This window comes from Dipodomys merriami, unplaced genomic scaffold, assembly GCF_024711535.1.
Source record: "Dipodomys merriami isolate MVZ:Mamm:240054 unplaced genomic scaffold, mDipMer1.0.p SCAF_69, whole genome shotgun sequence".
Lineage (NCBI taxonomy): Eukaryota > Metazoa > Chordata > Mammalia > Rodentia > Heteromyidae > Dipodomys > Dipodomys merriami.
In genome coordinates this window covers 4,018,319-4,045,017 of record NW_027206279.1, presented here as the reverse complement: position 1 = coordinate 4,045,017, position 26,699 = coordinate 4,018,319, and the positions used below count along the sequence as shown (strand labels likewise).

Sequence of the window (26,699 nt, the reverse complement as noted above, 5' to 3'; positions counted from 1 at the left end):
TCCTGCCCAGGCTGGCTTCCAACTGCGATCTTCAGATCTCAGCCTCCCGAGTAGCTAGGATGACAGGTGGGAGCCACCACTGCCCGGCCCCTGTGGTTTTTAAATGTGCTCAGTCTAAAAGAGGCTTGCATGATCAGTGGTAGGAACCTCTTGAGCTTGCATCGCCCATGGGGGTGTTTGGATTCATATGGCTGCTTTGTAGTCCAGCCGAAATGCCTTCATCATTCTGCCTACAAGTGAATCTTTCTGTATTTATGTATTTGTTTATTGTTTTGATTTAGGGGTCTCTCAATCCTCCTGCCTTGCTCTTCCAAATGATATTACAGGCATGCCCTTTTATGCCTAGCCACAAGTGAATATTTTCTGATGCGCTGTTCTACTTAAAAAAAAAAAATCTCACCTCTTCAGAGAGTGCTCCAATTAAAGATGGGTGAAGGTTACCAGTACTTCAGTTGCTACCCCTTCAGCTAGCGACAGAACTTCATTAAGTGACAGGGCCCTAGCAATGATTGTTTAGCAATATGACAGACTTTCCAAGTGATCCTTGCCCCGTTCCTGCTTCATTCTTGAGAATTTACCCCTACCTACACCCAGAAGCATGGGCGTCGGTGGCCATATTGACATCATATGCTCCTCACTGTAGGTGACTGGACCACGGTTGGACACTTGAACCTGACATAATAGGTCCATCAACTTGGCAGTGATCTTAGAAGTTACTTTGTTGACATTTGAGTTAAAGGATGTAGATCTATAGTGCCATAGTTCATGCTATGTAGGTAAGCTGAGGAGTGACAAAAAGAAACCACTGATAAGCAGAGAAGGTGGTCCTGCAAAGGGAGGGATGCACAGGTGAGCATGCAGGAGGCCACAGTGATCCGGAAGGAAGAGCGGTGGAGCACAGGCTTTAGTTCCCTGGTGGCTTTCAGTTCTAGACTCCAAAAAGCCTGTCAGTGGATTTCCTGTGTGAACTGACCATGCGACAGCCTCTTAGATCCTCTCGCAGCCCTCAGCCCTACGACCTCTATTTTTTTTTTTTGAGATAAGGACTCTCATTTCTTTGTAGTCAGAAACCCTTGACTAAAATAAACTGCCACGTAGGTGCCCCCAGCAGTGTTGGAATCTGAGAGCTGTAAACTTACACTTCAGATGATGTCGTCAGCTAAAGCCCCGATGGATCTTGGTGCTGAGTAAAGGGAGGAATGTTTTCTAGGTGCCGCTGGAAACGACTCACAGTTCTAGTCTCAGTATTAATAGTTGGGGACATTCTATTCTACTGTTCCACCCATTTCTCCCTTGTGATAATAGTTTTAGACTTATATGATGGGTCTTTGGAAACTCTGTTTAGGGGGAAAAATGCTGGACATGAGATCAAAGTGTCGCCTGTTTGCTCCTGGTTTGCTGCTGTGAACTTTCAGGTGGTTTACATTACAGACATCATTTCGAAGGCCTTGTCAACAGCCACTGCTCAAATACTGGGGAATTTTTTTTTTTTAGCAACTGAAGAAGCTTCACATATAGTACGGGAGGGAGGCAGGGCAGACAGCAAGATCATCCACAGGCTGGGCTCTGTCTCCAGCAATAATGAGTTCAGCCGTCCTTGTCAGATTTAGCTCCTACACCAAACCAGCATTTATCAGGGTGGAGAAAAGTCAACAGTGGGCACCTTGAAACGAAGCAGTGGCTATGGTTTTTTTTTTTTTTTATGAGCTGAAAGGCATGACATTGTGTAAGTTTTCATAAAACACAGCACTAGTCTGAGTGGAAAAGTCTGTAGTTAAGTGAAATGTTCTGTTGGAAAGATGTTTTTTCTTTTAAGTCTAAGAGCAAAATTGAATTTCATTTGGGGAGAAGACACTTGGCAAGTGGTGGAAGGAGAACTCAGTTTGGGCAAGGGGCAGTGTAAGTGGCATGCAGGCCCTTCATCCAGACCTTAGGCTACTTAATTTCTTGCTGCCTTATTTTCTTCTCGTACAAAATGACAATAACAGTAGTACTGGTGTCTTAGATTCATGGCACAAATTAAAGATGTCAACACATGTAATATGCATAGAGCATATGCCTAGAATATGTACATCAACAGGGGTGCAGAATCTCGACCAAAAAGGTGCATGGAAACGATATTCTTTTCCTGATGAAAGCAGTGGCTACATTTACGCTTTGACTATGGACCACGTGTTTTGGCCATGACAGGAAAGAAGAGGGGGGTGGTAGAAGGGCTGATAAAGTAAAAGTGGGAGCAGGGGAACTTTCATACAAGGGAGAAGACAGATTGGACTTGATTTGGGGAAGTGAAGGCTGAGATGCACTATGTTTAATTTTATGAATAACTTGTTTAAACAAGATGAGGAAATTGGAACTGGCATGCGAAGTGAGGACTTGGAGGTGAATGTTTAAACAGATGGTCCCTGGACAGTGCTGCGCAGTGAGAGGTTCACTCACAGAACTCATTAGCTCAGAAGTGTTAGCAGCAGTCTGGATGAAAGCTGTGGAGTACAGCCCCTTAATTATCAAGAATGGCCAGGGACATGTGGGATAGAGCCCCCTCTTTAATCCAGTTCAGCACTTAAAAAGAACTTACAGTGGCACAATATTCCTTCCATGATCCTTTGTCTTTCTACTCAAATATATGGGCCTTTTTGTTTTCTTCTAGTGTCTCAGTTTCATAATGATGAACCTTGGGTGAGGATATTTGGTGAGAATGACACTTAGGCTCTTTCTAAACCCCATGGAATCACCTACCCATTATAAGCAATTTTATGTAAGCAAAATTTGAGAGTGTATATTAAGTTACCTACATGCCGTCCAAGGCCTGACTTCATTTTCTGTTGAGCAGGATTATGTAGTAGTATGATGAGCAATGCTCTTGATAACGGATGGAATATCACTCCTGGGTACCTGAAGTGTTTACTGATTACAGGTAGAATTTGAGCCAGGCATGGTGGCTCATGCTCGTAAACCTGACAGCATGAGAGGTGAGAGGTGAGGATAGGAAGGATCCTGATTTAAGGCCAGACTCCGTCTCATCTAAGCTATGTGGGAAGCATGAATAGGAGCATTGCTGGTCAGGCCAGCCTAGACAGAAAGCAAGACCCTATCTCAAACAGAGCAAAAAGCACTGGGGATGTGATAGAGCACCTATTCAGAAAGTGCAAGACTGTGAGTTCAAGATACAATACCACCACTACCAAAAAAATGTGAGAATTTGCATAGAATTTGTATATTATTTAACTGCTATTTCTGGACCTGCATATGAACTTTCAATTGACTTTCCTGAAATTGTGAGTTCAGGTAATTTCTAAGAAAAAAAACGCCAGACAGTGTCCATTTCTTATTATTTTCGAACTCACCATGGCACTTGTCTGAGTTTTAACATAGGTATAAGTTAAATATAATTCTGAAAACACAGCACAGAACTTTTTATTGGCTGCATTAAACCAGTATATAATAATGGATACTTAACTATACTGGGTCCAACAGCAGCTTTTCCTGATAGTTCCTTACACATGTAGAATATTTAGTTCTTTCTTACTGTGTAGTTTCAAAGTAGGGCATTATTTTACTCTCTGAAATACAAACTTAAGGCCATTAGTAAGTAATGATTAAGGTTTCTTAGGAGTACTTCTTACTCTCAGGTAATTCTCTTTCAAAGGAGGAATTACTGTCTTACATTCACTACATAAATCAAGGAAGATACTGTGCTGTTAGACGAGGAGAAATCTCCGTCAGTGTCTTTCCATCTATTTAACACTATTGCTTTTGGAGGGCATTGCAACTCAAGTAGCATGCCATTAGGTAGGATTCTTTTAGAATGTGGCTCTATGTTTTCATTTGATTCATTTTTGTCTGTCTTCAGAATGACTTGAGTTGGGTATCAGTGGGCTCAATCCTGTAATCCTAGCTACTCAGCAGGCTGAGATCTGAGGATCACAGTTCAAAATCACCTGGGCAAAAAAGTCCCCATAGGACTCTTATCTCAAGCCCCACAACTGACAAAAACAAAAACAAAATCCCAAAAAGAATATTACCGGAAGGAACTGATGGCTTAAACTCCTTAAGGTCTTGGCTGAAACATTCAGCTCTGATGACGTTTACCAGCAGAGTTGAATATGTGGGCCCTACACTCCTCCCAGAGTGCCCTGCTCCTGGAATGCCCCTGGCCTCGGCCTGGACCTGTAGCTCTGAAGCAGCTGCTCATGTCAGGATGCCCCCGCCCCTCACCCTTCCTCCTCCGTCCTCAGCAGTATTGTCTGAAGAAAGCTGTGGACAGACATGGGAGTCAGTGAGGCTTACGGTGGGGAGTGGGTGGAGACCATGGCTCATTGTCAAGAGGCAATTACCTCCTTTCCTGGAAACGTCCTTTTCCCCAGGACTTTTAAAATCGAAGGTGCTTGTCTAAGTATCTCTGTTTCAGCTCAAGTTACTTTTATGTGTTAGTGATTAATTTGGTGCCAGCAACTCATTGTCTTCAGTGTCACCAGGTCCCCACCTCCAGGTGACAGTGTGCACCAGATTATTCTCTAGGAATTGTTGAACATCTTCCCTGCACTCACCAACACCATGAATGAATTGCTTTCCTGTTTCTATGTATTGACCTTAGTTTACATGAAAGATAAGTGTAATTACATAAGCCTTCTCCAGTAATTATGTTACTGGAAGCTTACCGTAAATAAGCACGTTTACTCAGCCAATTGACTATGAAAACTTTTGGGTTGTTTCATCAGTTAGATTCCACACCACTTCTCTCTGAGCAACAGTTAAAGAGTCTTCTGGGTGAATGCACATTCAAAGGACCAGCCATCACCAGGCTTCCCTCCGAAAGAGAAGACAGAGTCACGGAGGAGGTCACGCCTCAGTCCCCCCAGCCTTCCCCGCCCGACCTCTCTGGGTTAAGTGGCTCAGATGCAAAGGTCCGGAAGCCAGAGGGAGAAGATGCAGATGAGCTTGAGAACGGGCACCGTGAGGCCAACCAAGGCTGCTACCTCGCGAAAGCCTTGGAGGGGCATTGCGTGTCAGAAGCCCTGGCCTTCGAAGCAGAGACTATAAAACGTCTTCCGCTTTCCAAGGATGAGGTTTTCAGCGACACGCAAGACTATTTTATGTCCAAGACCCTTGGCATCGGGAGACTGAAAAGGCCTTCTTTCTTGGATGATCCACTGTATGATGTCACTGTGAGTCTTTTGTCAGAGGACCAAAATCTGGAACTCAGCCCTCCGGAGAAAGCAACAGCAGGTAAGGCTTGAGAACAAGTGTTGGAGGAATAATTCTTGGGAGCATCTCAATATGAAGAGTCTATGATTTCAAGTGGACCAGGCCAGGAAAGTATATTTGTAAGTCACAAGAGCAGTGCAAACACAAGAACATGTGTTCTTATAAAGCTCCAGGTTGAGATTTTATATTATGAAGTACATTAAAAAATTCAGTCCTCTTACTGTATTTTATCTTTGCTAGCATGCATTTGTTATACAGGGGGCATTTCCATCTATGTTTACATGTATTTCAGTCCACACCCCTCTGTTGTTCTCCTTTTCTCTCCTACCCAAAACAAGTTCAGCAGGTTTTATTGTTCTGATTTTATACATGCAAATGATCTTTCAAAATTATTCACCCTCTGGCTCTCCTTTTCCCTTTTCCTCTTCCCCTCTCCTCTGTAGTGGCGTGGGCTCATTCCATTTTGCTGTGCTCAGCTCAGTGACTCATAGTCACATTTCAGCACAGCACTGTTCTAATGTTGGAGACACCTTACATGTTTCATTTATACTTATTCATTTTTTTTAAATCTTCATCTGACTTTTCCAACATATCCACTTTGTCTTCTTGAATCCTGATATTTTGTCTTGAATTTGATCCAGTCTACTGGAGAGATTTTTTTTTTGTTGTTGTTGTTGGTCATGGGGCTTGAACTCTGGGCCTGGGCGCTGTCCCTCAGCTCTTCAGCTCAAGGCGAGCGCTCTACCACTTGAGCTACAGCGCCACTTCCGGTTTTCTGGAGGTTTATTGGAGATAGGAGTCTCACGGTCTCTCCTGTCAGGGCTGGCTTTGAACCACGATCCTCAGATCTCAGCCTCCTGAGTAGCTAGGATTACAGGCGTGAGCCACCAGCGCCTGGCCTACTGGAGAGATTTTTAAAAATTGAATTATTTATATTTATATTACCAGAATTGTCTTTTTTTCCCTCAGAATTTCTATTTCCTTAATGAACTCTTCTTTCATGTCCTGTGTTGTCTTCCTTATTTCATTCAGAGCTTTCTTTGAGTATCCTTGGAATTCATTCAGGGATTTATTCTTGTCCTTTTTAATTTTTTAAATCATTCTTAGAATCATTTTTTAAATTATTTAGACTATCATTCACCTCATTTTTGTAGTGTTCATTACTGTAGAGTTGTGTTCATTACTGTTGGAGGAGTCACGCTTCCCCCTGCGCCTCCCCCCCCCTTATTTCTTGGGGTTTTGCTTTTGGATTTGTGCATCTGAGTTGTTGGTTGGGAGGTTTTAATCACCTATAGTATTTCAGTCTGGACTGGGATGCTCTTTCTTACCACTGCCCTGGGTGCATGGCTTAATAGCCACGCATTCACTGGTATACTCAGGATACCAGGCCTGATGTCCAGCATTGCTCTGATCGAGGAAGGCAAGCTGTCCTCTGTAGGAGGGTCAGTTGTCCATTTCTGTGCTGCTTTTACTGTTTCTCTCTTCAAGGAGGCAAATGCCAAACTACCCCACTTAAATAAAACATGTAGTTCAGCTTTTACTCTCTCCCCAGAAACTTAGTAGAAAGTAAAGTAATTTTGATGTCTCTCTCTAAACCCATAGTTATCTTTCAAAACTCAGCATTTCTCTGAGCTGTAAGTTCCATGAAGACAGAATTTGTATCATTAGATTTTACCTGTAAACTTTATATGCAGCTTGTGATGACTGTTTAATAAATATTAGAGAAATTATTGTTATTATTATTATACTCTTGAGCTATGCTCCCCAGATTTTTAGCGTCAGTTCTTTTTTTTTAATGTGATCTCGCTCTTTCTGGGACTACCCTGGCTCATGCTATCAGACCCCACTTTTTTGTTGTTTGGGATGAGGTCATGGTACTTCTTTTCCTGGGCTGGTCTTCTCTGTCCTCCCACTCTCCCCCCCTGGAGTAGCTGGGATTGCAGGCATGAGCCACCAGGCCCAGCTTTCACTGGATAATGTGCAAAAAGACTTAGTGCTTACTAGGCTGAATTACTTGTCTTAATAATGTACACGTTTCTGATTACATATTAACTTTGGTTATTTTATATACAGATGAACAGCAGACTAAACATGTGATGGAAGAATGTGAAGACTCTTAAAGACTTACTAGGTGTGCTCTTAAGAAAGTTGGAAATTAAGTTTCATTTTTTTCTGAACTGTTTGAGTTCAATGACTGCATTGCGTGAGACCATTCTTCAAATAATGATTTTAACGTTTGATTTCTCCTTATTATGTTTCCTTGATATTTTTGAGGCGTGAACAGGGAGTGTGGCTCAAATGGTAGAGTACCAAGCCTTATATAAAAAAGCCAACTGAAAGTGCGAGGCCCTGAGTTCAAGCTCCAGTCGTGGCACACAACCAAACCCAAGAAAAGCCAAACCTATTGCCCCCATCTTTACCGCAGTTCTCCTCTAGCACCTGGCTTACTCACCTTCAACCTGTCAGTCCTGAGCCACATGACAGTAAACCTCCTTAGGAGGAAAAAGTTTTATTGGTGGTGACATAACAAGTCCTGTGTTTGGCTAGTTTCACCAGCTAACTTTTGAAGGTCACTGTGCATGGGATTGGACGCACCTGTGAGCAAGCTCCCGTCCAGCCTCTGTCCCGTCTCCTCTTGGTGTGTTCTGTCACTTTCACTGTACTGTGTAAAAATTCACCAGAATTCTCTCCCAGGAACGCACATGTTGTACTACTCTTTTTTTTTTTCTTTTGTCGGTTGTGGGGCTTGAACTCTGGGCTTGGGTGCTGTCCCTGTGCTCTTCAGCTCAAGGCAAGCGCTCTACCAGTTGAGCCACAGCACCACTTCTGGTTTTCTAGTGGTTTATTGGAGATCAGAGTCTCACAGACTTTCCTGCCCGGGCTGGCTTTGAACCTCGATCCTCAGATCTCAGCCTCCTGAGAAGCTAGGATTACAGACGTGAGCCACTGGTGACTGGCCATATTGTACTACTCTGAGAGTAAATGCTGACAGATACTTCCTTTAGATCATTTCCCCTCATTCCACAACCGTTTCCAGGCACTTTCTAATTCATAAGTCTTCACCTTGGGCCTACAAAATGATCTGGCAGTTTCCATTCATAGGTGATCTTGCTGCCCAGACAGAAGTGTTTAGAACAAGAAAGAAAAAAGTCAATGAGGAGGAAGATTCTATCTTTTGTCTTGTGTTTAACCAGCCTCAAAGTAAGACTTTTGTCAAAAATAGAATATATAACAAAAATACCAACAGTTCTTAAGTCAGTGTGCAAAACTACTTGCACCAGTTTTGTTTTTGTCAAAATGAAATGAATTGCTCAGTATTTTGCGTTCGTGAATCGCCATTCTGAAACTCACATTCCAGATGTGGCAGCACTCGTTCCCTTTACCAGTGAATTTCACATCCACACATTTGTGCATTCCTGTCAAATCTTGCCTTTCTCACATCATCCCTTTGTGACTGCAGGTGTCATTCATTCATTCTTTGGAAGGTAGAGTCTCTTACCACCTTTGCAAAGACGATTCTTCTCTTTTAATGCTGTCCACCCGAGCTGCTCTACAAAATGTAGTCATGTTGTCCTACCTAGAGCCATCATGGACAGGTCAGAAAATGGACCTGGAGTTACAGGTTAAACCAGACAGTGGTGGCTGATGCCTGTAATTCTAGCTATGGCAAGGCAGAGATGGGGAGGATCATCGTTTGAGGCCACCTCAGGCAGAAAGACAATGACACCCATTTGCTTTCATTGTCTTTCTTAGAAAGAGCTGGATTTTTGAGAAGGTTCATACTGGACTCCTTTTAACAGTAAACATAAAATTATATTCTTTTTTTGACTCAGGATATAGGTGCCCTTTCTCCTTTCTATGCTTTAGTTAATGGTAGATTATTCAACAAATCTAGCAAATATATACCCTAAGCCTAGGGTTTTTATTTTTATACTGGTCTTGGGACTGAAACTCAAAGCCTGGGCACTGTCTTGAGCTTATTTGCTTAAGGGTAGCACTGTACAATTTGAGCCACAACTCCACTTCTGCCTTTTTGATTGTTAATTGGATATAAGTCTTATGTAGTTTCCTGCCTGGGCTGGCTTTGAACTGTGATCCTCAGGTCTCATCTTCCTGAGTAGCTAGCATTACAGGATTGAGCCATCAGTACCTAGTCTATAAGACTAGTTTTGAACAAGTCAGTCTTTCTAAATTATATTGGAATTGTGACTATTACATGTCACATTTTTTGTAATTTTCTTTTGTGTGTGCTCTATTGGTTTAGTTTTGTTTTGTTTTGTTTTTGGTCAGTTGCGGGACTTGAACTCTGGGCCTCCCTGCTGTCCCTCAGCTCTTCAGCTCAAGGCTAGTTCTCTACCACTTGAACCACAGCACCATTTCTCTATTGGCTAAGAATAGTATTTACCCATACCTCTTAGAATAAGGCCAGCAGAGAACAAAACAGACATGGCTACAGGAAGTATAAATATAAATTCCCATATGATTTATTGTTGTTCCTTGTACATCAGAAACAGTAATATACGTTACACTGCTTTAGAATGCAAAATGGATAAAAATGTGTACAAAAAAGCACATTCCTAGAAAAAGGTATCAACAAATAGTAAAAACCAGGGAGTAAAAAGCAAAAAAAATGATAACAAAACACACAAAAAAGGAGAAAACTCTGATTCTTCAATTCAGTGTGCAAACATATAAAAATAGAAATACTAACTGTACAGGCAGTATTTCCCGATAAATTATTTAAATAGCATATCTACACAATCCGAGATCTATTCCAATAGCAATGAGAAAATAACTTATGAAAGTCAAGCTATGGTGTACAAGATGATAGAAAGAGAAAGAAACCTTTCAGAAATGGTATTTAACATTTCAATGCTTTTTCCTGGGAATATTCTTCTGCAGAGAAATTTTCATACTATGTACAACATTGCCTTTTGAGTTACTACAGTAGCTTTCAGTCTATTTAAGACACTTAAACTCTTTCTACTTGATCCAGAAAGTCTTTACTCAGTCACACAACAAATGAGGTAATATTTGTATATAAGTTTCACCTTTGTCATCTTTTCTCTTTTGGAAAAATGAAGTAAAACAAAACAACAACAACAAAAACAACAAACAGGTGTACATGCATTTCTTCTTCCTGGAACTATGAGTGAGGGATGTGGCAAAATATTTCTAAAGATGTCAGGGCTTTCTTAGCAATCCGAAGGTCTTGCAGACAACCAATGAATTCCACCGGAAAAGATAAAACAAAGGGACAGAACTGGTTCGCTCTCAGCCCAAGGTGAGGCTGGTTTTCCAGGTGGTGGCATTGAAGATATTTGCTGATCCCACCCAGGTATCTGCTCACACATATTTCCCATATGAAATTTAATTCCAGGTAGAACAGAGTTAATAAATAATCTGTATTTACAATCTTACAGTCATGAAGACTCATAACCAAGGCAATGTGGACAGTCCTTACACTTCCTGTTCCACGAATATCCTTCAGACAGATTCTCCAGAATAGGGAAAAAAATAAATATTTTATACTGTTAAAGCGTTTGTTAAAAAACAAGAAAGAAAAAAGAAATATACCCCCCGCCCACAAAAAAAAAAAACATAAGAAAACATCACACTATAGTCCAGAAGAGAATCAGGATCTCTAATAATAGAAGAAAAAAGAAAAGGAATGTTTTAGTCAGGTTGACGGTAACTTTGTGCCTTTCTAACCATAGGAACATGAGCATGCTGCCCCTCTTGGAGGCGGCTGCAGCCCACTGAGATGGAATAGGTTTTTCTACTTTCCTGCTACATCTGCAAGGTACATCTGGAATAGAACCAACAATTTCAGCATGGCCAGGCACTGAACAGCCCCCAGCACTGCATGGTACTTCTGATAATAACATGTTATGTGGCTCCTATAGACCAGGGGTAAGGATGGGTATCGGGACAAAGTTCTGAAGCCAGTCTTTCCCTCCCTTCCTTACTTCTGTCTAAGCCTCTTCACATGGGTTAATCAGCTAATGCTAGTCAGCGTCATAAAATCCAATCTTTCAGTATCCCCAAAATGACTCCATGATTTCTTCCCACAATCCTCCCTTAGTACTTGGGCCCCGCCCACTGTTCCTAAGGGTATATGTCAGGATCAGGGGCAAGGCCTTGCTGCTGAGGTGCCTGGACATGCGTGGCTCCACTGCTAAGAGCTGGCCCCTCGGGAGCAACCAGCTCGGTGACATGCGCAGCGCGGAGAAGGCACCTTTCCGAAGGGAAGAGAAGAGATGCTTTTGTTTTCCCAAAAGCAAGCCAAAGTAATTGTTTGTGTTCTTGGAAGAGGCCTTATTCACCAGAGGCGGAAGGCTCAGTCTGTGTTTGAGTTTTCTTGAAGCAGGCTCCACGCTTTGGAGTCTGCAGAGAAGAAAGGGAGGTGAGGAGACGTTGAGCCTGGGGCATTCCGCAGGTCCTGGCTCCCAGAAGGTGCAGTGCCAGCCTTGGGTGTGATCAGGACTCTGATCAGCATATGACAGTTAGGAATCTGTGACACAAACGTGAAAAAACAAAGAAGTGAAAACTAATGAATCAGGGCACAATCATCTTAATATCAACTAACAAATTAAAAACTCAAGAGTTTTCCTTTTGTGTTGTTGATGGAAAAATGACTCTGTGTGTGTGTGTGTGTGTGTGTGTGTGTGTGTGTGTGTGTGTGTGCATGCATGCTGGTACTGAGGCTTGAACTCAGGGCTTTGAGCTCTTACTTGGCTTTTTTTTTGTGTGTGAAAATACCATATATAGAGAGGGGTTACAATTACATGGGCAAGATAATGAGTACATTTCTTATCAAGCATTGTTGCCTCCTCCTTTGTTTTCCCTTCCCATCTCCCCCCCCCCGCCACACACACACACACACACACACACACACACACACACACACACACACACACACACACACACACACACACACACACACACACACACACACACACACACACACACACACACACACACACACACCCCTCTGGCCTTTTTGTTCAAGACTTTTGCTCTACCACTTGAGCCAAAACCCCACTTCTAGCTTTTTGGAGGTTAATTGGAGATAGCATCTCATAAACTTTCCTGCCAAGGCTGGCTTCAAACCATGATTCTCAGATCCTAGCCTACTGAGTAGCTAGGCTCATAGGCCTGAGCCACTGGTGTCTGGCTAGTAAAAATGGCTTTCACATCACTATGAAAGCAATATTGTTTCTCTGTACACAGATAAAAGCTGTGATGGTATGAATAAAACTGTAAGAACATAAACTATCTAAACATTCCAAGTTTGAAAGAAAAGTAGTACTCGCATTTAAGAAAAGCATTATCGTGGCCTAAATTGTGTAGCTGCTTGTCTTTTGTCTTTGCATTCTCTGAAGAACACACTGGTTACTAAGCAAGTTCACTGTGTTGATAAGGACTCAGGATTTCTTTAGCCACAACTCATAGCAATTAATTCATTTCTAGCATTGTATCCTTAAACGCTAAGTGGAAATACCCTTGTCTCTAAAATAGAGTTCCAATCAGTCTTGCCCATGCTGTTGTCTTTCATATTAGTGTGACTTAGCGCAGTTCTCGGTGCTCCTACCTCTACATTCGTATTTCAGGTCAGAGAAGAACACCATTTCTTGAGAGAAGACAAACAGTCCTAGCCTGCCGCCGGCGTAGGTTTTGTCGTAGATGGGGCCGGAGTCAGCCATGATCTTCTTCCCCTCGTACATGACCACTCTGCAGCAAAAGAGAAAACATGTCACTGGTGACCTCGCTCCTTTTTGATCTCATCCTTTTGGCCCCTCGGTGCGACTCGGAAGTGGGATTTAATACACTTCACCCTCACCTTATGAAGCCTGTCTTGGGCCGGTGGCTGAGACGCCATCTGTAGGCGGTGAAATCTTTCCAGCCAATGTGACGAGGGTCGTGCCACAGGGTGCGCACCTGAGGGAGAGGAGAGAGCTTGAACGAGTCCCGCCACGAGGAGACCCAAAGTCCGGGCCCTGAGACATGGTGCTTGAGAGCTACCCATAGCCTGGGCCCTGAGACATGGTGCTTGAGGGCTACCCAGCAGGCCGGGAGGATTTTGGTTCCTAAGGGTTCTCTCCTGTGCTGTGTGCCATTTAATGACTGTAAAGCAGACAGCAAGGGGAAAGGAAGGCTTTTTGCTTGAAGAGGCCTCAGGTGTGGAGGGGCGCTGGGCTGCAGTGGGCCCGGCCCCCCTCCCCCCCCCCCCCCCCCCCCCCGTCCCACACGATTTGGACTTTGTGGAGCCTGGCCTGGCTTCATGCCGCAGCTGGTGATGCTGGGAGCTTCATAACGAAGACATCTTGGGTTCTTAGCCAGAGGCCGGTGTTCCCCTTGTGGGACCCCCTCCTTACCTGGCCGGGGGTGTTTCCTGTGTGCCACAGGGCATTCCGCAGGTGCTCGCCAGGGCCTGTGGTGGAGTTCACGACTTTCACGGACAGGCCGGAGTATCCTTGAGCCCTGGTGGGGTTGGTATCCCAGTAGGACTGGGTGACTTGCTTCCACATAACCACGTAGAAGCGGCTGCTGGACTGGTAGCCAAACACAAAGCCGGCGTAGTCATCGTCCCTCTCGGTGTTGATGAAGAAGGTGCCACTGAAGTCCACCGCATTGAACTCATCGTAACCTAGAAGACCAGGCCAGAGCCACGTTAGTAACTGCAGCCTTTAGATCCTTCTCCATTCTGTCCCAGACTCCCCAGAGCCCACCCACTGGGGCAGGGGCATTTCCACATCCGCCTTTGCTTCTTAAAGCACTCACGACTCACCTACAGCAAGGCCAGGATCACAGTTGACAGTCTGGACAAGCTCTTTGCCCTGGTGGCGTACCACCCAGTTAGGGTCATTTTGGGATGTCCCTTTGGGATCAAGAGGAATCATCTGGAATCGGCGGAAGTCAGTCTCACTGATGTCAACATTCTCAGGACAGATGTCATCGATGTCTGGCACATTGTCATGATCAAAGTCGTCTTTGCACGCATCACCTCGACCGTCACCTAAGATCAGAAAGGCAAGATGTGAGTGAAACTCTGAAGTGCTGCCATGTCTGAGGTCAGATGAGCACTGCCTTGCCACAGCTGACCTTCAGTCACCGTGTCCCCTGGGATACATACCTTCCCTTTCCTTCTGTTTCTTCCCTCTGCAAGTCATACGTCCCGACCCCCCTAACACCTTGTGCTCTCCAGAATGGCGGCACGGACTCACCATCAGAGTCCTTCTGGTCAGGATTGGGCACCAGCCTACAGTTGTCCCTGTCATCAGGGACGCCGTCATTGTCATCATCGTGGTCACAGGCATCCCCCTTGCCATCCTTGTCATGGTCAGCCTGGTTGGCGTTGGGCACATAGGGACAGTTGTCCAGATTGTTCTGGTGTCCATCTTCATCAATGTCCTGATTGTTGTCACAGGTGTCCCCAATGCGGTCTGAGTCAGAGTCCAGCTGGAAGACAGAGGGAAAAGGAGTAAATCACATGCTGAACAGCGCCTGTGAAAGGCCACACAGGTGCACCACCAGGGGGTAATTCTTCTGTGTATGATATTGCCAGTGAGTTCTACGGTTATTTCTGTGCTACTGGAGACACTAACATTAGCAAGCTGAAATTTAAAAGGTTTTTTTTTTCTCAATCTTTGATGTGGAAATTGTGAGGACACATTTAGGATTTTTTAAAAGCATAACATTTTCCAACTAAAATAGAACTTAATTATTCCATATGCATGGGATGCTTACAGACAGCATAATACAGATTGGATTTTTTTTCTTGCTAGTGTTTATGCTTTTTGTAAGTGGTGTGTGTGTATGTATGTGTATGTGTGTGTGACTGTATTTTTTTTACATGATGGTTGAATTTTGTTGTAAGGTTATTATAATCAGAGGAATCCTAAAGTCATCTAGTGAGGTTAAATGATATTGAAAAATTTGTGGTAAGATCCAAACTCGAAACAGATGAGGTCAGTAAAGCTTCCCGCAGACCACTCAGGCTTTCCCATGATGACCTCAGAGTCACTGTCCTGCTGTTACTAGCTTGACACGCTTTAAAGAGCAAGTGTTGGGAGGGAGAAGCTGGCGTTCTCATGTAATGACATCGATCTGTACATTCCCCGGCAGGGGGGAAGGGTGGTCTGTCAGGAATGCTAGATATTTTTGGAGAAATGTGCTTTCTGGAGCTTTTGGAAGTCTTTTTAGTTTGATGACTTCTTAACGGCTGGATTGTATCACTAGCCATGAAGATGGCTGGTTTGCTTCTAGATGATGCATCTCAGCCGTACACATGGTTCATGTGATTATAGTGGCCATTTGCAGGTCTTGGCTTTGTGAGAATTAATTTTAACAATGGTAGGTCACACTGAACAAGCCAAGTAGGCTTTCTCAGAGAAGACAAGATTGAAGGGAGAAGAACTTCATGCTCAGGACCTATAAGTCTCTACAGAGTTCATTTTGAGCAAACTCACTTTGAGCATGCTCATACAGCGCCTGGCTATGGGAACACGGGTGCCACAGTCATCGGGGAGTTTGGACTCTACTCTTACACACAGTCTCAGAGGCCCAGCCAGGAGATTCCAGCAGCTGATGGAGAGTGGGAGGAGTCACCCACCTGGTCTGGGTTGTGCTCCAGGGGACAGTTGTCACACTGATCTCCCACCCCGTCCATGTCAGTGTCCCTCTGGTCCACGTTGTACACGTACTGGCAGTTGTCGCGCTCGTTGAGGATGCCTGCGGAGAGCAGGGCGAATGAGCACCGCGCTCGGCAGCACCCAGAGCTCGGTGAGACCACACAGTCAGGCCTCCCCGGTCCCCAGGAGCCCCCTACCGTCCCCGTCGATGTCGGCGGCACAGGCGTCCCCCTCCCCGTTGTTGTCAGTGTCTGCCTGGTCTGGGTTGTGGTTGTAGGGGCAGTTGTCGCAGCGGTCTCCCACGTCGTCTCTGTCGTAGTCATACTGGGCGGGGTTGTAATGGAACGGGCAGTTGTCCTGCGGGGAGGAGAGATGGAGAAACCTCACCGGCTTGCCTCCGACACGTGTGAGTGTGTATACACGACTCATTAGCTACTAGTTGGTTGACAGAGTATTGTTAAATGACCCCCTAGAAGATAACACGTGGGTTTCTGTTGGTGACAAATCAGTGAGATATAAAACATAATTTTATCATCATCGTGTCACTAGGTACACTTGTAATTTCTCTCTCAAATGGGGAGGAAGAGATGGGAAGGAAAAAGCCTTTGAAAATTCTCTTGGCATCGTCTGTGTCCTGGGTTGCTAGGATTATGACAGGTGTTAGCCGCTGCGCCTGCTGCCAGCGAGGAAGCCCTAACTCTCTGACGTGTCAAGATGGTGGATGTAAAGCCCTGCAGTCTCTCCGCCCGTGCCGTGCTCCAGGCTGCCAGGGAAGTGTGCGGGGACGCGGGGAAGCGAGCACAGCGTCTGGTCTTTACCCTGTCGTCTGGGATCTTATCGTTGTCGTCATCGTCGTCACAGGCGTCGCCAATCCCATCCTTGTCATAGTCCTCCTGCCCCGAGTTGGGAAGGTTGGGGCAGTTGTCCTGGGGAAGAAAGGCCACACATGACAGCTGTCAGGCCCGCGGTGACACGGGGACAGGCACTCCAAGCCCAGGTCCCGCCCTGTTCACGTTCTTGGCGAGAACCCATGCCCCGCTGCCTTCCAAATCCTTCTTTAACTCTTCAACCCCGAGTGCGCCCTGGCGTGTGCTTTGGACCAGGGCGGTGGGCTGTCTGTGGGGAGGCTCGGGAGGGCGTCTGGCCATACCTTTTTGCAGTGGTAGGTGGCATTGGCCACGCATACCAGGTTCTCGTTGGGCCAGCCGTCCAGGTCGGTGTCCTCTCCGCAGATGATGCCATTGCCGGCGTAGCCGGGCCGGCACTCGCAGCGGTACATGGGGTCGCTGTAGTGGCCCAGGTAGTTGCAGTTGGCGTTCTTGTTGCAGTCATGTGTCCCGTCTTTGCAGGGGTTGCGGGGACTGCACACCTGGGGGGCACAACATCCAGCCTTTGGACACGTCCCAGACACCAGGGGAACGGGGGGGGGGCTGCAACCGCCCCACCTCTGGGTAGGCGAGGCCTGTGGGAAGAGCAGGCTATCCCCACTGTGTCTCGGCTGCAGCTGCTCTGCACCTAGACACGCACGGCTCCATCCGCTCATCCCTATCGGGTGCTGCTAAGACTACGCTGTGTGGGCGTGCACCCCTCCCCTGCTCCTTGAAGGGTGTGGCCTGAGGCCTCCGCTGGCTGCTCGCTCAAGGACAGCTCTGTCCTCAGGTCTGCTTTGTGGAGTCTGCTGTACCTGTTTGTTGGCCATGGCGTGTTCGATGCCCCTGCCGAAGGGCTGAGAGCCGGTGAAGCGCGGCGGGCAGGGCAGGCAGTTGTAGCCGGGGTCTGTGTTCTTACACCTGTGCTCTCCGTTGTGGTTGAAGCAGGCGTCGGGCACTTCTTTGCACTATGGAGGGAGTAAGAGAGTGCTCAGCGGTGAGCGAATGCGGCAGCGAGGAAGTGCCGGGGGCCTGCCGGCGGCCTTCCCCACAGGTCACGGTCACGCAGAGCCGGGGCTCCCTCACCTCATCCACGTCACTGCACTGGATGCCGTTCCCAGTGTAGCCGGCCGGGCAGGCGCCACACTTCCAGCTGCCGTCGGGATGGCTGGTGCATTTGGCACCGGCAAAGCAAGGGTTGGACAGGCATCCATCTGAGAAAGGTGAGAGGCAGTCAGTGGCAGGTCCCAGCTGCTGTCCCTGCTGCAGCTGCGCTGACAGCTGTGCTGTGCACCTGCACACGCACGCACGCACACACACACACACACCCCTAACCTCAGCATTCAGTAAAATTGAGTGTCTAGAGGGACTTGGCTCAGGGCCACCCACTCACCTATGGGACAGTCCTGCTTGTTGCAGACCTGGCTTTCTGTCACATCACCAATGCAGTCTTTGCCTCCGAACTGGGGCGTGGGGTTGTTGCAGAGGCGGCTGCGTTTCTGCACCCCTCCCCCACAGGTGACGGAGCAGATGTCCCACGGCGACCAGGGACCCCAGCCTCCATTGACTGCAAGGAAACCGATCCCACACAAGCATTCAGTCATTTGAAACCTCTGCTACCCGACCCGTGGAAGGGATGTTTGGGAAGAGCGTGAGTCTGAGATGGTTCTCCGTTTCCCACTGAGCGCCCAGGGCTTTGCTTCTGTTCATTTCTCCAGTGAGCAGCGTCCCCTCGCGCCCCCCTCCCCCCCGCTGGCCCCGGGACCCGCAGAGCTGTGCCCGTGAGGCTCCCACTCACTGGGACAGGCGGCTTTCCTGCACGCTGTGGTCTCCCGCGCCTCGCCCTCGCATGGCTTCCCGTTCATCTGCGGGCTGGGGGAGTTGCAGAGACGGATCCTCGTGATGACGCCGTCACCACATGTCACGGAGCAGGACGACCAGGGGGACCAGTGGCTCCAGCCGCCATCCTGTTTGACTGAAACGCAAAGCTGGTGTCACCGAGGGCGCTGGCAGCCTCCTCCGGAGCTCGGAGCTCGTGGAAGCGTCCCCAGCCCGCTCAGCGCAGCCGAACCCGCGCTGCGAGGTCACGGGCTCGTGGCCACAGTCCACATGCCAGCATGTGGTGATGCCAGCTGCAGGAAGCCGTCAGTACCCTAGGACCTACAGGCTCGACATGAGCCGCACTCCATGCTGACTGCATTCGATGCATGAACCAAATGCTTAAAACCCCACTGCGAACTCGCTGCAGAGACCCGTGCTACAGAGAGGAGAGGCTGCGGGATCCGCGCTGTGGTCAGGGTGCGGGAGGAGGGGTAGACTGGGATTCTGACACGGAGGTTCCAGCACCTTTACGCCCAGGCTTCGCGACCCCGCCTCCCACCCCCAGCCGCCCAGTGCTTACATCGCTTGTCACACTCCTGAATGTGGCAGGTCCGCGTCTGGACCGAGGAGCCCTCGCAGCGGTTGTTGAGACTGTCGCAGGAGCGGCCACGCTGCTGAACGCCATTGCCGCACGTCGCCGAGCAGGACGTCCACTCGGACCACGGAGACCAGCCGTCGTCCGCCGAGTCGCTGGCTGCGGGGAGCACGGGGCACTTAGTACAGGGTGGCCGCCCATGGTCCCCGCTGGGGCCTGCACTTGCCAGAGGGGGAAAGCACACATCCTCTTTGCCTCGACTGAAGTATTTGATGAGTATGCTTTTGCTATACTAACGCAACACGATATGGTTATTACTATTGAACGAGTTACCCCTATCCATCACCTCACAGCTGCGTGTGTGTGTGTGTGTGTGTGTGTGTGTGTGTGTGTGTGTGACTCTGAACTTCTCCCTCAGCTTAACTGTAGACTTTTACGTATGTGAGACTCCCGTAACTGCAAAGCAAAGGATACACTTTCTCTGAGGTGGCTGGAAGAAGGGTTTATGGTAGATCACCCGCGCCCTCTCCTCCCCCCTCTGACTGTGCACAGTTAAGATATCTGAGCAGCGGGTCCAGACTCAGTCTTCTAAGAAGACAGCCCAAAGGTGTCATTTCTGACTTGTCAGGGAAGCCCCAGACCATGTGTCTGGCAGATGAGCGGGCTGGCAGCCTGGCTGCTCTTAGTTCTGGCTCCAGCTGGCCATGAGGTTAGTCGGCTTGTTCCTCAGCCTCTCACCTCTGGCACCTCCTCTGCGCATATTTTCACAAGAGGAGAATATGTTTGTTTACTGTCTCTTGAGGCACCACCAGAAAACAGAGACTAGATCTCCTTAGATAGCCCATGCTGGCCTTGAACTTATGATCCTTCTGCTTTTGACTCTTGAGTGCTAGGATTACAGGTATATCTATCAAGAGAACTTGTTTTCTTTGGCCATCAGTTGGAAGTCTTAGCAATCGCTGTCTTTGTTCCCTTTAACTCCCACCTCAAAGAAGTGCTAGATAGAGCACATGTACGAATAGGTGGAACATCACTCCCATGGCCCTGGGGAGCCATGGCCGGGGTACACAGAGGTGTGCGTGTGTCTGTGTGTGCGTGCATGCGTGTATGCCAAGTGCTACTGCCTATTGTAACAACTCACTTTTATGACTTGTACCTACTACATTGAATATTGTCTCCATGAAGAGATCATTGCAGGGCACAAGACCTGGGGGCAGGGCGCCCCGTGACAAGACAGTGCCGTTTCTGTCAGTCCCCTGACACCCAGTGATGCTGTGATCTTCCTCTCTGATCACTGCAGAATTCAGAGGCAGAACCTCAGGTCCCAAGTCAGGTCCCGCGCTCACACCATAAACCTACCAACTCCTCTGCTGGACAGATCCTCTTAACTTTGCACTGTTAAAATCTAGTTCTAAAACTGTCAACTTAGACCTATTTCTGCAACATATTCACCCCTTATCTGCAAAGCACAAGATCAGGATGAATAAATACATGCCATGAGCATTGCTACCGATTCCACAAGCTAGATGGACAATTAAAAGGTGTCCATAATGGGCTTTTTTGGCTGCAGACAGCAGATGGAAGGAAGCAAGATGCTGAATGGGGACATAGGATGGAGACAGGATGGGGGCAGTGCTGTGCCTAGATGTCCAGGATGTGTTAGAGCCAGCCGAGTACTAAAGAATGAGTTAGGTGTTTTAGGAACTTACGCCAACACCGTGGGCAGCACTCTCCATCAGGAACTGTGGCGTTGGAGCAAGGCATTATGGGGCAGGACACCTTCTTGCAGATAGTCACTGAATTCTGCAGGGCAAGAAAGGAAGAGGGAAATGGTTACTGAGCATAATTGCAAAAATAAATTTCCCTACTACAGGAACATTTCCATCACAAGCCACAGCAGTGCGAGGTCTGTAAAAGCTTGGACGGGATGAGGGCGATAGTAGAGCTGTCGGTTGCAGTTCACCCAGGTCATAGATTTCATGCCAGTCACTTGTCTGTCCTTCAGGGAGTTCTGAATGGTTGCTCAGCACAAAGAAGGAAGTAGGAAGAATCAGCAGGCATCGGGAGCCAAGTCTACCTCCGAAATCAAACTCACAGGAATGGGCAACAACTTTAAAACCTTTATATTTTTATCTTTAGCAGGAGAAGAAAATCTATGAACATTTTTCTCTCCTCTTAGAGCTGCCTTTACACTACACTGGGGAATGATGAGAATTTAAAGAAGTTGGTGCAAAAGCAAAGCCTTTCTTTGTCTGATAAGCCAGATAATAGCAAACTTGCCTTCCCCCACACCTGTGGGTATGGAGGGAACCCCACCCACTGGCATTGTCACTCGAGCTAAGTTGACAGTGACACCCTAGCCATTTGAACAGTCAGCACTGTGTTAGAAGAACCGCCATGCCAGGGCTGAATAGAAAGCCGGGCTGGGGAAACAAAAGGAATGTTCTGAGCAGGTTTGATTTACCTGACATTCAACACTTGGTCTTTGAACTAAAGCGAGTAAATTATTCAGATGTCTAAGTAGATTTGTTCCCTTAAGATACTTAACCCGGGGGGCAGAGGGGATGGAGGGTGTAATTAAGACTTTAATAAATCCAAGAGTTTAAAAGAAGAGTTTGTAAATGTCATAATTGCATGTCAAAGGGAAAAAGACCCGCTTTGGTGGCGGCCTGTGGTATATAAAAAGAACTTGAGGGCTTCCTCTGGGCTGCAGACCTGGCTTTATGTCCCGTGGGACAAGGATGCCAACCTACTGAAGTTGACTGGCAACTTCAGTTGTCTGTGGCATTTTGTATTGTACAGCATTTTGTATCCAAGCCGCGCCGTGAATCTCTCCTTCGGCGCGCAGTGGCTCCTCACCTGGCAGTGGCACTCGGTACAGCCATCCACCGTCCACTCCTCATTATTCCTGTACTGGACCCCATTGTGGTAGCAGAAGTGGGGCCTCCGCAGCTCATTGGCCAGCTCCTTGTTCTCTTCCGTCTAAAAGGTGAGCGTGCTCATTAGTGCTCAGCCTTACCTGGGGCTGTCTGGGGGGGGGTGAGGGGGGGCGAGGCCACTGACCACTTTGCGGATGCTGTCCTGCAGAGTGGTCACAATGGTGCGCAGGCTCCGGAGCTCCAGGACCATGCTGGACAGCTCATCACACGAGATGCCGCAGATGGCTTGTAGGTCCTTGGTCTTGTGGCCAATGTAGTTGGTGCGGATGGCCGGGCTGGACCCATTCACCACATTGTTGTCCAGGGTGAGCAGGACATTGGCAGTGGCTAGGAAATGGAACAGAAAAAGTAATGGCGGACTTCAAATCCATGGCCTCTCCTCCGGCCAGCCAGCCGGCCCACCCTCGAATTCTTGGCTATAAAGGCATTAAATTTGGGGTAAGGGATGCAAGTAAGAGGAGGGTGTGTGTGTGTGTGTGTGTGTGTGTGTGTGTGTGTGTGTGTGTGTGTGTGTGTGTGTGTGTGTGTGTGTGTGTGTGTGTGTGTGTGCGCGCGTGTGCGTGTGCGTGTGTGTAAAATCCTTTGAAGTCACTTGTGTCTACTTAATCATGCTACCTGGAGGCAAGTTTGGCACAAGCAGTATTGCTTATATTCCTCGTGGTGCTCTTGGTAGAATTTTCCCATGTACTAAAAATAGATGGGGTACTCACAGCTGGAGCAGCCTTTGTTCCTGAGGACATCTTCTGGGGTGGTTCCAAAGACAAACCTCACATTCTGCAGCACCCCCTGTGGCAGGAATTGTAGAATGGAGTGAAGGGGGGGTTGGTGGGAGGGGCAAGGGGGAGCGGGAGGGAGGGAGGGAGGACTATCTGTGTGCTAGAGAAAGCACACAAGCAAACATCCCAGAAGCTGGAAAGGCCACCATTTTTTAAGATCCCTTTAAGATCAAAATAGCCCACCAACGTAAACGGCCAAACAACTTCAAAAATCTTCTGTCTTCTGCCAAGTCTTTAGTATTTTACAAAGAACTCCCTTCTCAAAGGCCCGCCTGGGCACAAAGGAAGTGGAATGGCTGCTAAGTGTGGAGAATACGATATTCCCCAGTGGTGAAGAGTTAAACGTGGGAGTTCAAAGCCACAGCTACAAATGAGGCGAGGAAGAGCTGCAGTGGCGGATCCATGGCTGTTTTAACCTTTTCAGTTTAACCTCCACCCTGCCTCCGTCCCACCCCACTGACCACAGCTGGCTCTACCCAGTGAAGAACCCCTTGCAGGTTCTGATTAAAGCCGGTGGAACATACTCGAAGTAAACCACCATGCTCTTTAAGAGCACTGGAGCAGCTGCTGTTGGACAGGCATTTCTCATTTACTCGAGTAGTTTCCAACGGGCTGCCCAGGCCCCCCGGCCAGGCCCCCGCTGCCCTGGGGGAGGGGGTGGTGGAGGAGGGCAGCCTGCCATGCCATCCGCCCTCCCAGGTGTCCTGAGGCTGAGAACCGGCCCCCCCGGGCACCACCACCACCACCACCACGGTGGACCCACCGACCTGGAAGTTGTCGTTGACGTCCCCCTTGGCAACGCGGAGGCGGGCTGTGCTAGCCAGGTCCCGGGTGAAGATGCTCTGGATGGGGACGTCCAGCTCGACGCTCTCCATCTTCTCGCAGTCGATGTAGAGCTGGGCTCTGTCCTCCTGCACGAACAGGGTGATGCTCCTCCACTGGCCGGTGGCCAGGAAGGCCTCCTCCACCGACACCACCTGCTGCCGGCCCTGCGCGTCGAGGCTCAGGTCCAGCGTGCCCGCCTTGCCGTTGGACACCACGGCGAACACGGGGCCCGACTGGTCCTTGCGCTCCACGGCGAGCAGCGCGCCGCGGGTCCGCTTCATCTGCCGCAGGGAGGCCAGCAGGAGGAAGCCCTTCTCGGCGCGCACGGCGTCCACCAGGTCTTGGAATTTGTCATCGGGCATCGGGGGGATCAGGTCGGCGTTCTCGATGCGGAAAGCCGGGCTGGACGGGTCGGGACCCTTCACCAGCCGCCGCCCGGAGCCCCTGCGGGCGGCCCCGGCCAGCTCCAGCACGTCGAACACGCTGCCGTCTCCGCCAGACTCTGTGGGAGCCGAGAGGCCACGGTCAGCTTTCCGGACCGGGGTGGGGGGGACGGGGGTCAGGGGACGGGGCGCGGGGCCTCCCCGCCGGCTCACCTGGAATGCGGTTGGCGGCGCACACGCACACAGGGCACAGGAGCAGGAGGCACAGTCCCCAGGCCGGGCCCATGGCAGCTCCGGAGCCCGGGGTCCGAGGGGGGAAGCCTGGACGGAGGGTGGCACGAAGTTGGGCGCGGGGCGCGGGGCCCGGGGCGCGCCCGCCACCCTCCTGGGCCTCCCGCTCGCCGGGAGGACGGACAGCAGGCTTGTCCTCCCCGAGGCTATGCCCACGAGGGAAGGCGTGCCCGAGGCAGGCGCAGGTGGTGCCCGGGGAAGAGGGCGGGAGACGGGCAGGCGGGCTCCGAGCGCGGGGCGCCGGGGGGCGGCGGCGGGCCTCAGCGTCCTGGCGGACCCCGGGCCGCAGGGAAGGGCCGGGGCAGCTGGGCAGGGAGGCTGGCCCCGGCGCTGGAGGGGGCGGCGGGGAGGCTTACCGGAGTGGCGGGGGAGGAGCGGCGCGGACGCGGGGTGCCGGAGAGAGGCGCTCGGGGCACCGGCGGGGCGCGGAGGAGGCCGGCGGGGACGGCAGGAGGCCGCGCTGGCTCGCCGGGCTGCGGCTCTGGCTGGGGAAGCCGCCGCGGCGCGCGCTTTTAAAGGGGGCACTCGCATTCCTGGGGATCCCTCGGACCAATGGGCGGCGGCGCGGGCAGGAAGCGGGCGGGGCGCCTCCCCCTCCCCGCCCCGCACGGCGGCAACTTTCCAGCTGGCAGGGGGGCCCGGGGGCGCGCGCGCGCAAGTCCGTCCGTCCGTCCGTCCGTCCGTCCCTCCATCCGTCCGTCCCTCCGTCCGTCCGTGCGCGCGCGCCACCCCCCCCCCGGCGCCCCGCGCCCACGCGCGCCCACCGACCCTGCGGGCCCGCCCGTCACAGTCTGTCAAAAGAGGGCTGACGGTGACGGGAGAGCGGTGGGCTCTCCACCCTCAGCCGCTGGCGGAGCCCGGCCCCGCACCTGCCCTGGGGAGCCGCCCGGGGCCGCGCTCCCGCGGGCCGGCGCTGGGGGGCGCCGTGCGTATTCGGATCCCGGCCCCCGGCCGCCCGGCGCCCGCCCGCGCCGCCCAGCGCGACTCGCGGCTGACGCTCGGCGGCACCGTCTGGCTCCAGGCGCCTCGCCTGTTCGCGCTCGGACCCCGGGAGCAGCCAGCCGCCGCTGCCCGGTGTCTGACTCCCTTTCCCTCCCCTCCCCGAGCGCTCTTCTCAATCCTCGGCTCCGGGAGCTCGGGGGCAGCGCGCGCGCGCGGGGCTCCGGACCCGGCCCAGGCCGCCCCGGTCCTGCCACCGGCCCGCCCGAGCCCCGGACCAAATAAGGACGTCAGCACGGGCCGGGAGACGGGAGCGGGGCGCGGGGCCGGCGGGCACCGCGTGTGTCGGCCCTCCCGAAGCCGGGGAAGGGACCCGTGCGAGCGGAGGGCCGGGTGGCACCTGTCACGGGCACCCACGTGGAGTGCCTCCGAGGTGAGCGTTCCTGACACACGTGTGCTTGTGGGCGCTCAGTCGGATGAGACAGATTCCTGTCCTGGAAGTCCCCCGTGCGGACTCACCGGTGAGGGTTAGGGCCCAGCCCTCTCTGGGCAGCCATGCCCGGCGGCCCCCACCCCAGCTGGCTCCCGTCCCCCTCCGGGTGTGAGCGCTCAGGCTGCACCGTGCTTGGGAATAGCTCCTCCTGGAGGAGTGGCGCACAATGGCTCTGGGCCCCTCTGGGCTTCTGGATGATTTTGTCCAGATGGCGGAGGATTTGAGGTTCCCAAGAGACCTTCAGAGGGGCTAGGGGTTTAGCCCAGCGGAAGGGCGCCCGCCTGGCGTGCCCAAGGCCCTGGGTTCGGTTCTCAGCCTTAGTTTAAAAAAAAAAAAGACATATAAAGCTACAAAAGACCAAAAAAAACAAGGTAACGAGACCTTCAGAATCAGGAGGCTTCTTCCCTGGGTGAGAAGAGCAGGCTACTGCTCGCTTCTCTCCAGGGCCCCATGCTCCCCGCGATCCAGGGGTGTGGAGAGGACCCCGGAGGTGCCTTGGAACTTGGACCTTCCCCGTGCCCTTCACACAGGAAGGTGACCCACACGGAGGCAGGAAGAGCCTCCTGGTCACAGAGAACCAGCAGCAGTGTAGAAGCTGTTTATTGGGAACACAGAAGTCTTTCCTGAGCTTCGAGAAGGATGTCTCTGATGAATTCAGCAGAGATGCTTGCCAGTTAAGAGCAGGCTGTGTGTCCATGCTAGAGAGGCAGGGTAGGCTGGTGAAGTGGGAGGCGAAGAGAGGAGCAGGAGGAAAGACAGGTGGCAGAGACAGACCCCTTGTTCACCTGAGCCCGTCCTGTGCTGCCCCATTTCTCCTCCTCTTCAGTCCCAGCTCTCCTGGCCCCTGGCCTCTTCCGAGTCAATAGAAGCTCTTCCCTTTGCTCCTGGGCTGGTGTTCCATGGCAGGCCCCAAGGAGTACCCTTTT

The 26,699-nt window shown here is 50.3% G+C and overlaps 2 protein-coding genes across 6 annotated transcripts in view; one reads left to right on the top strand and one right to left on the bottom strand.

The window, feature by feature from the left end:
• Fsip1 (fibrous sheath interacting protein 1) overlaps window positions 1–26,699 on the top strand; it is a 154,097-nt gene that overhangs the window by 84,637 nt on the left and 42,761 nt on the right. For 2 of the 5 annotated variants that reach the window (XR_011368588.1, XM_070005761.1), the window contains exons 12-13: window positions 4,722–5,229; window positions 7,282–7,339. Coding sequence is in view for 4 of the 5 variants with exons in the window: in XM_070005761.1 (XP_069861862.1) it covers window positions 4,722–5,229; window positions 7,282–7,328 (555 nt within the window). In the remaining variant the exon portion in view is untranslated. Of the gene's footprint in view, window positions 1–4,721; window positions 5,230–7,281; window positions 7,455–21,132; window positions 21,158–26,699 lie in introns of those variants that run through there. The other 3 variants (XM_070005762.1, XM_070005759.1, XM_070005760.1) reach the window with 2 other exon arrangements.
• Window positions 9,669–24,806, bottom strand: Thbs1 (thrombospondin 1). Its single transcript, XM_070005758.1, has 22 exons — window positions 24,698–24,806; window positions 24,264–24,371; window positions 23,610–24,169; window positions 22,777–22,852; window positions 22,191–22,393; window positions 21,987–22,109; window positions 20,837–20,930; window positions 19,113–19,286; window positions 18,510–18,686; window positions 18,105–18,278; window positions 17,798–17,925; window positions 17,527–17,679; window positions 16,993–17,211; window positions 16,661–16,768; window positions 16,040–16,199; window positions 15,824–15,942; window positions 14,436–14,670; window positions 14,000–14,227; window positions 13,587–13,858; window positions 13,052–13,149; window positions 12,803–12,942; window positions 9,669–11,722 (listed from the first exon to the last, which is right to left on the bottom strand). Exons 2-22 carry the CDS (start codon window positions 24,334–24,336, stop codon window positions 11,715–11,717), a joined length of 3,522 nt encoding a protein of 1,173 aa, XP_069861859.1. The 5' UTR covers window positions 24,337–24,371; window positions 24,698–24,806; the 3' UTR covers window positions 9,669–11,714.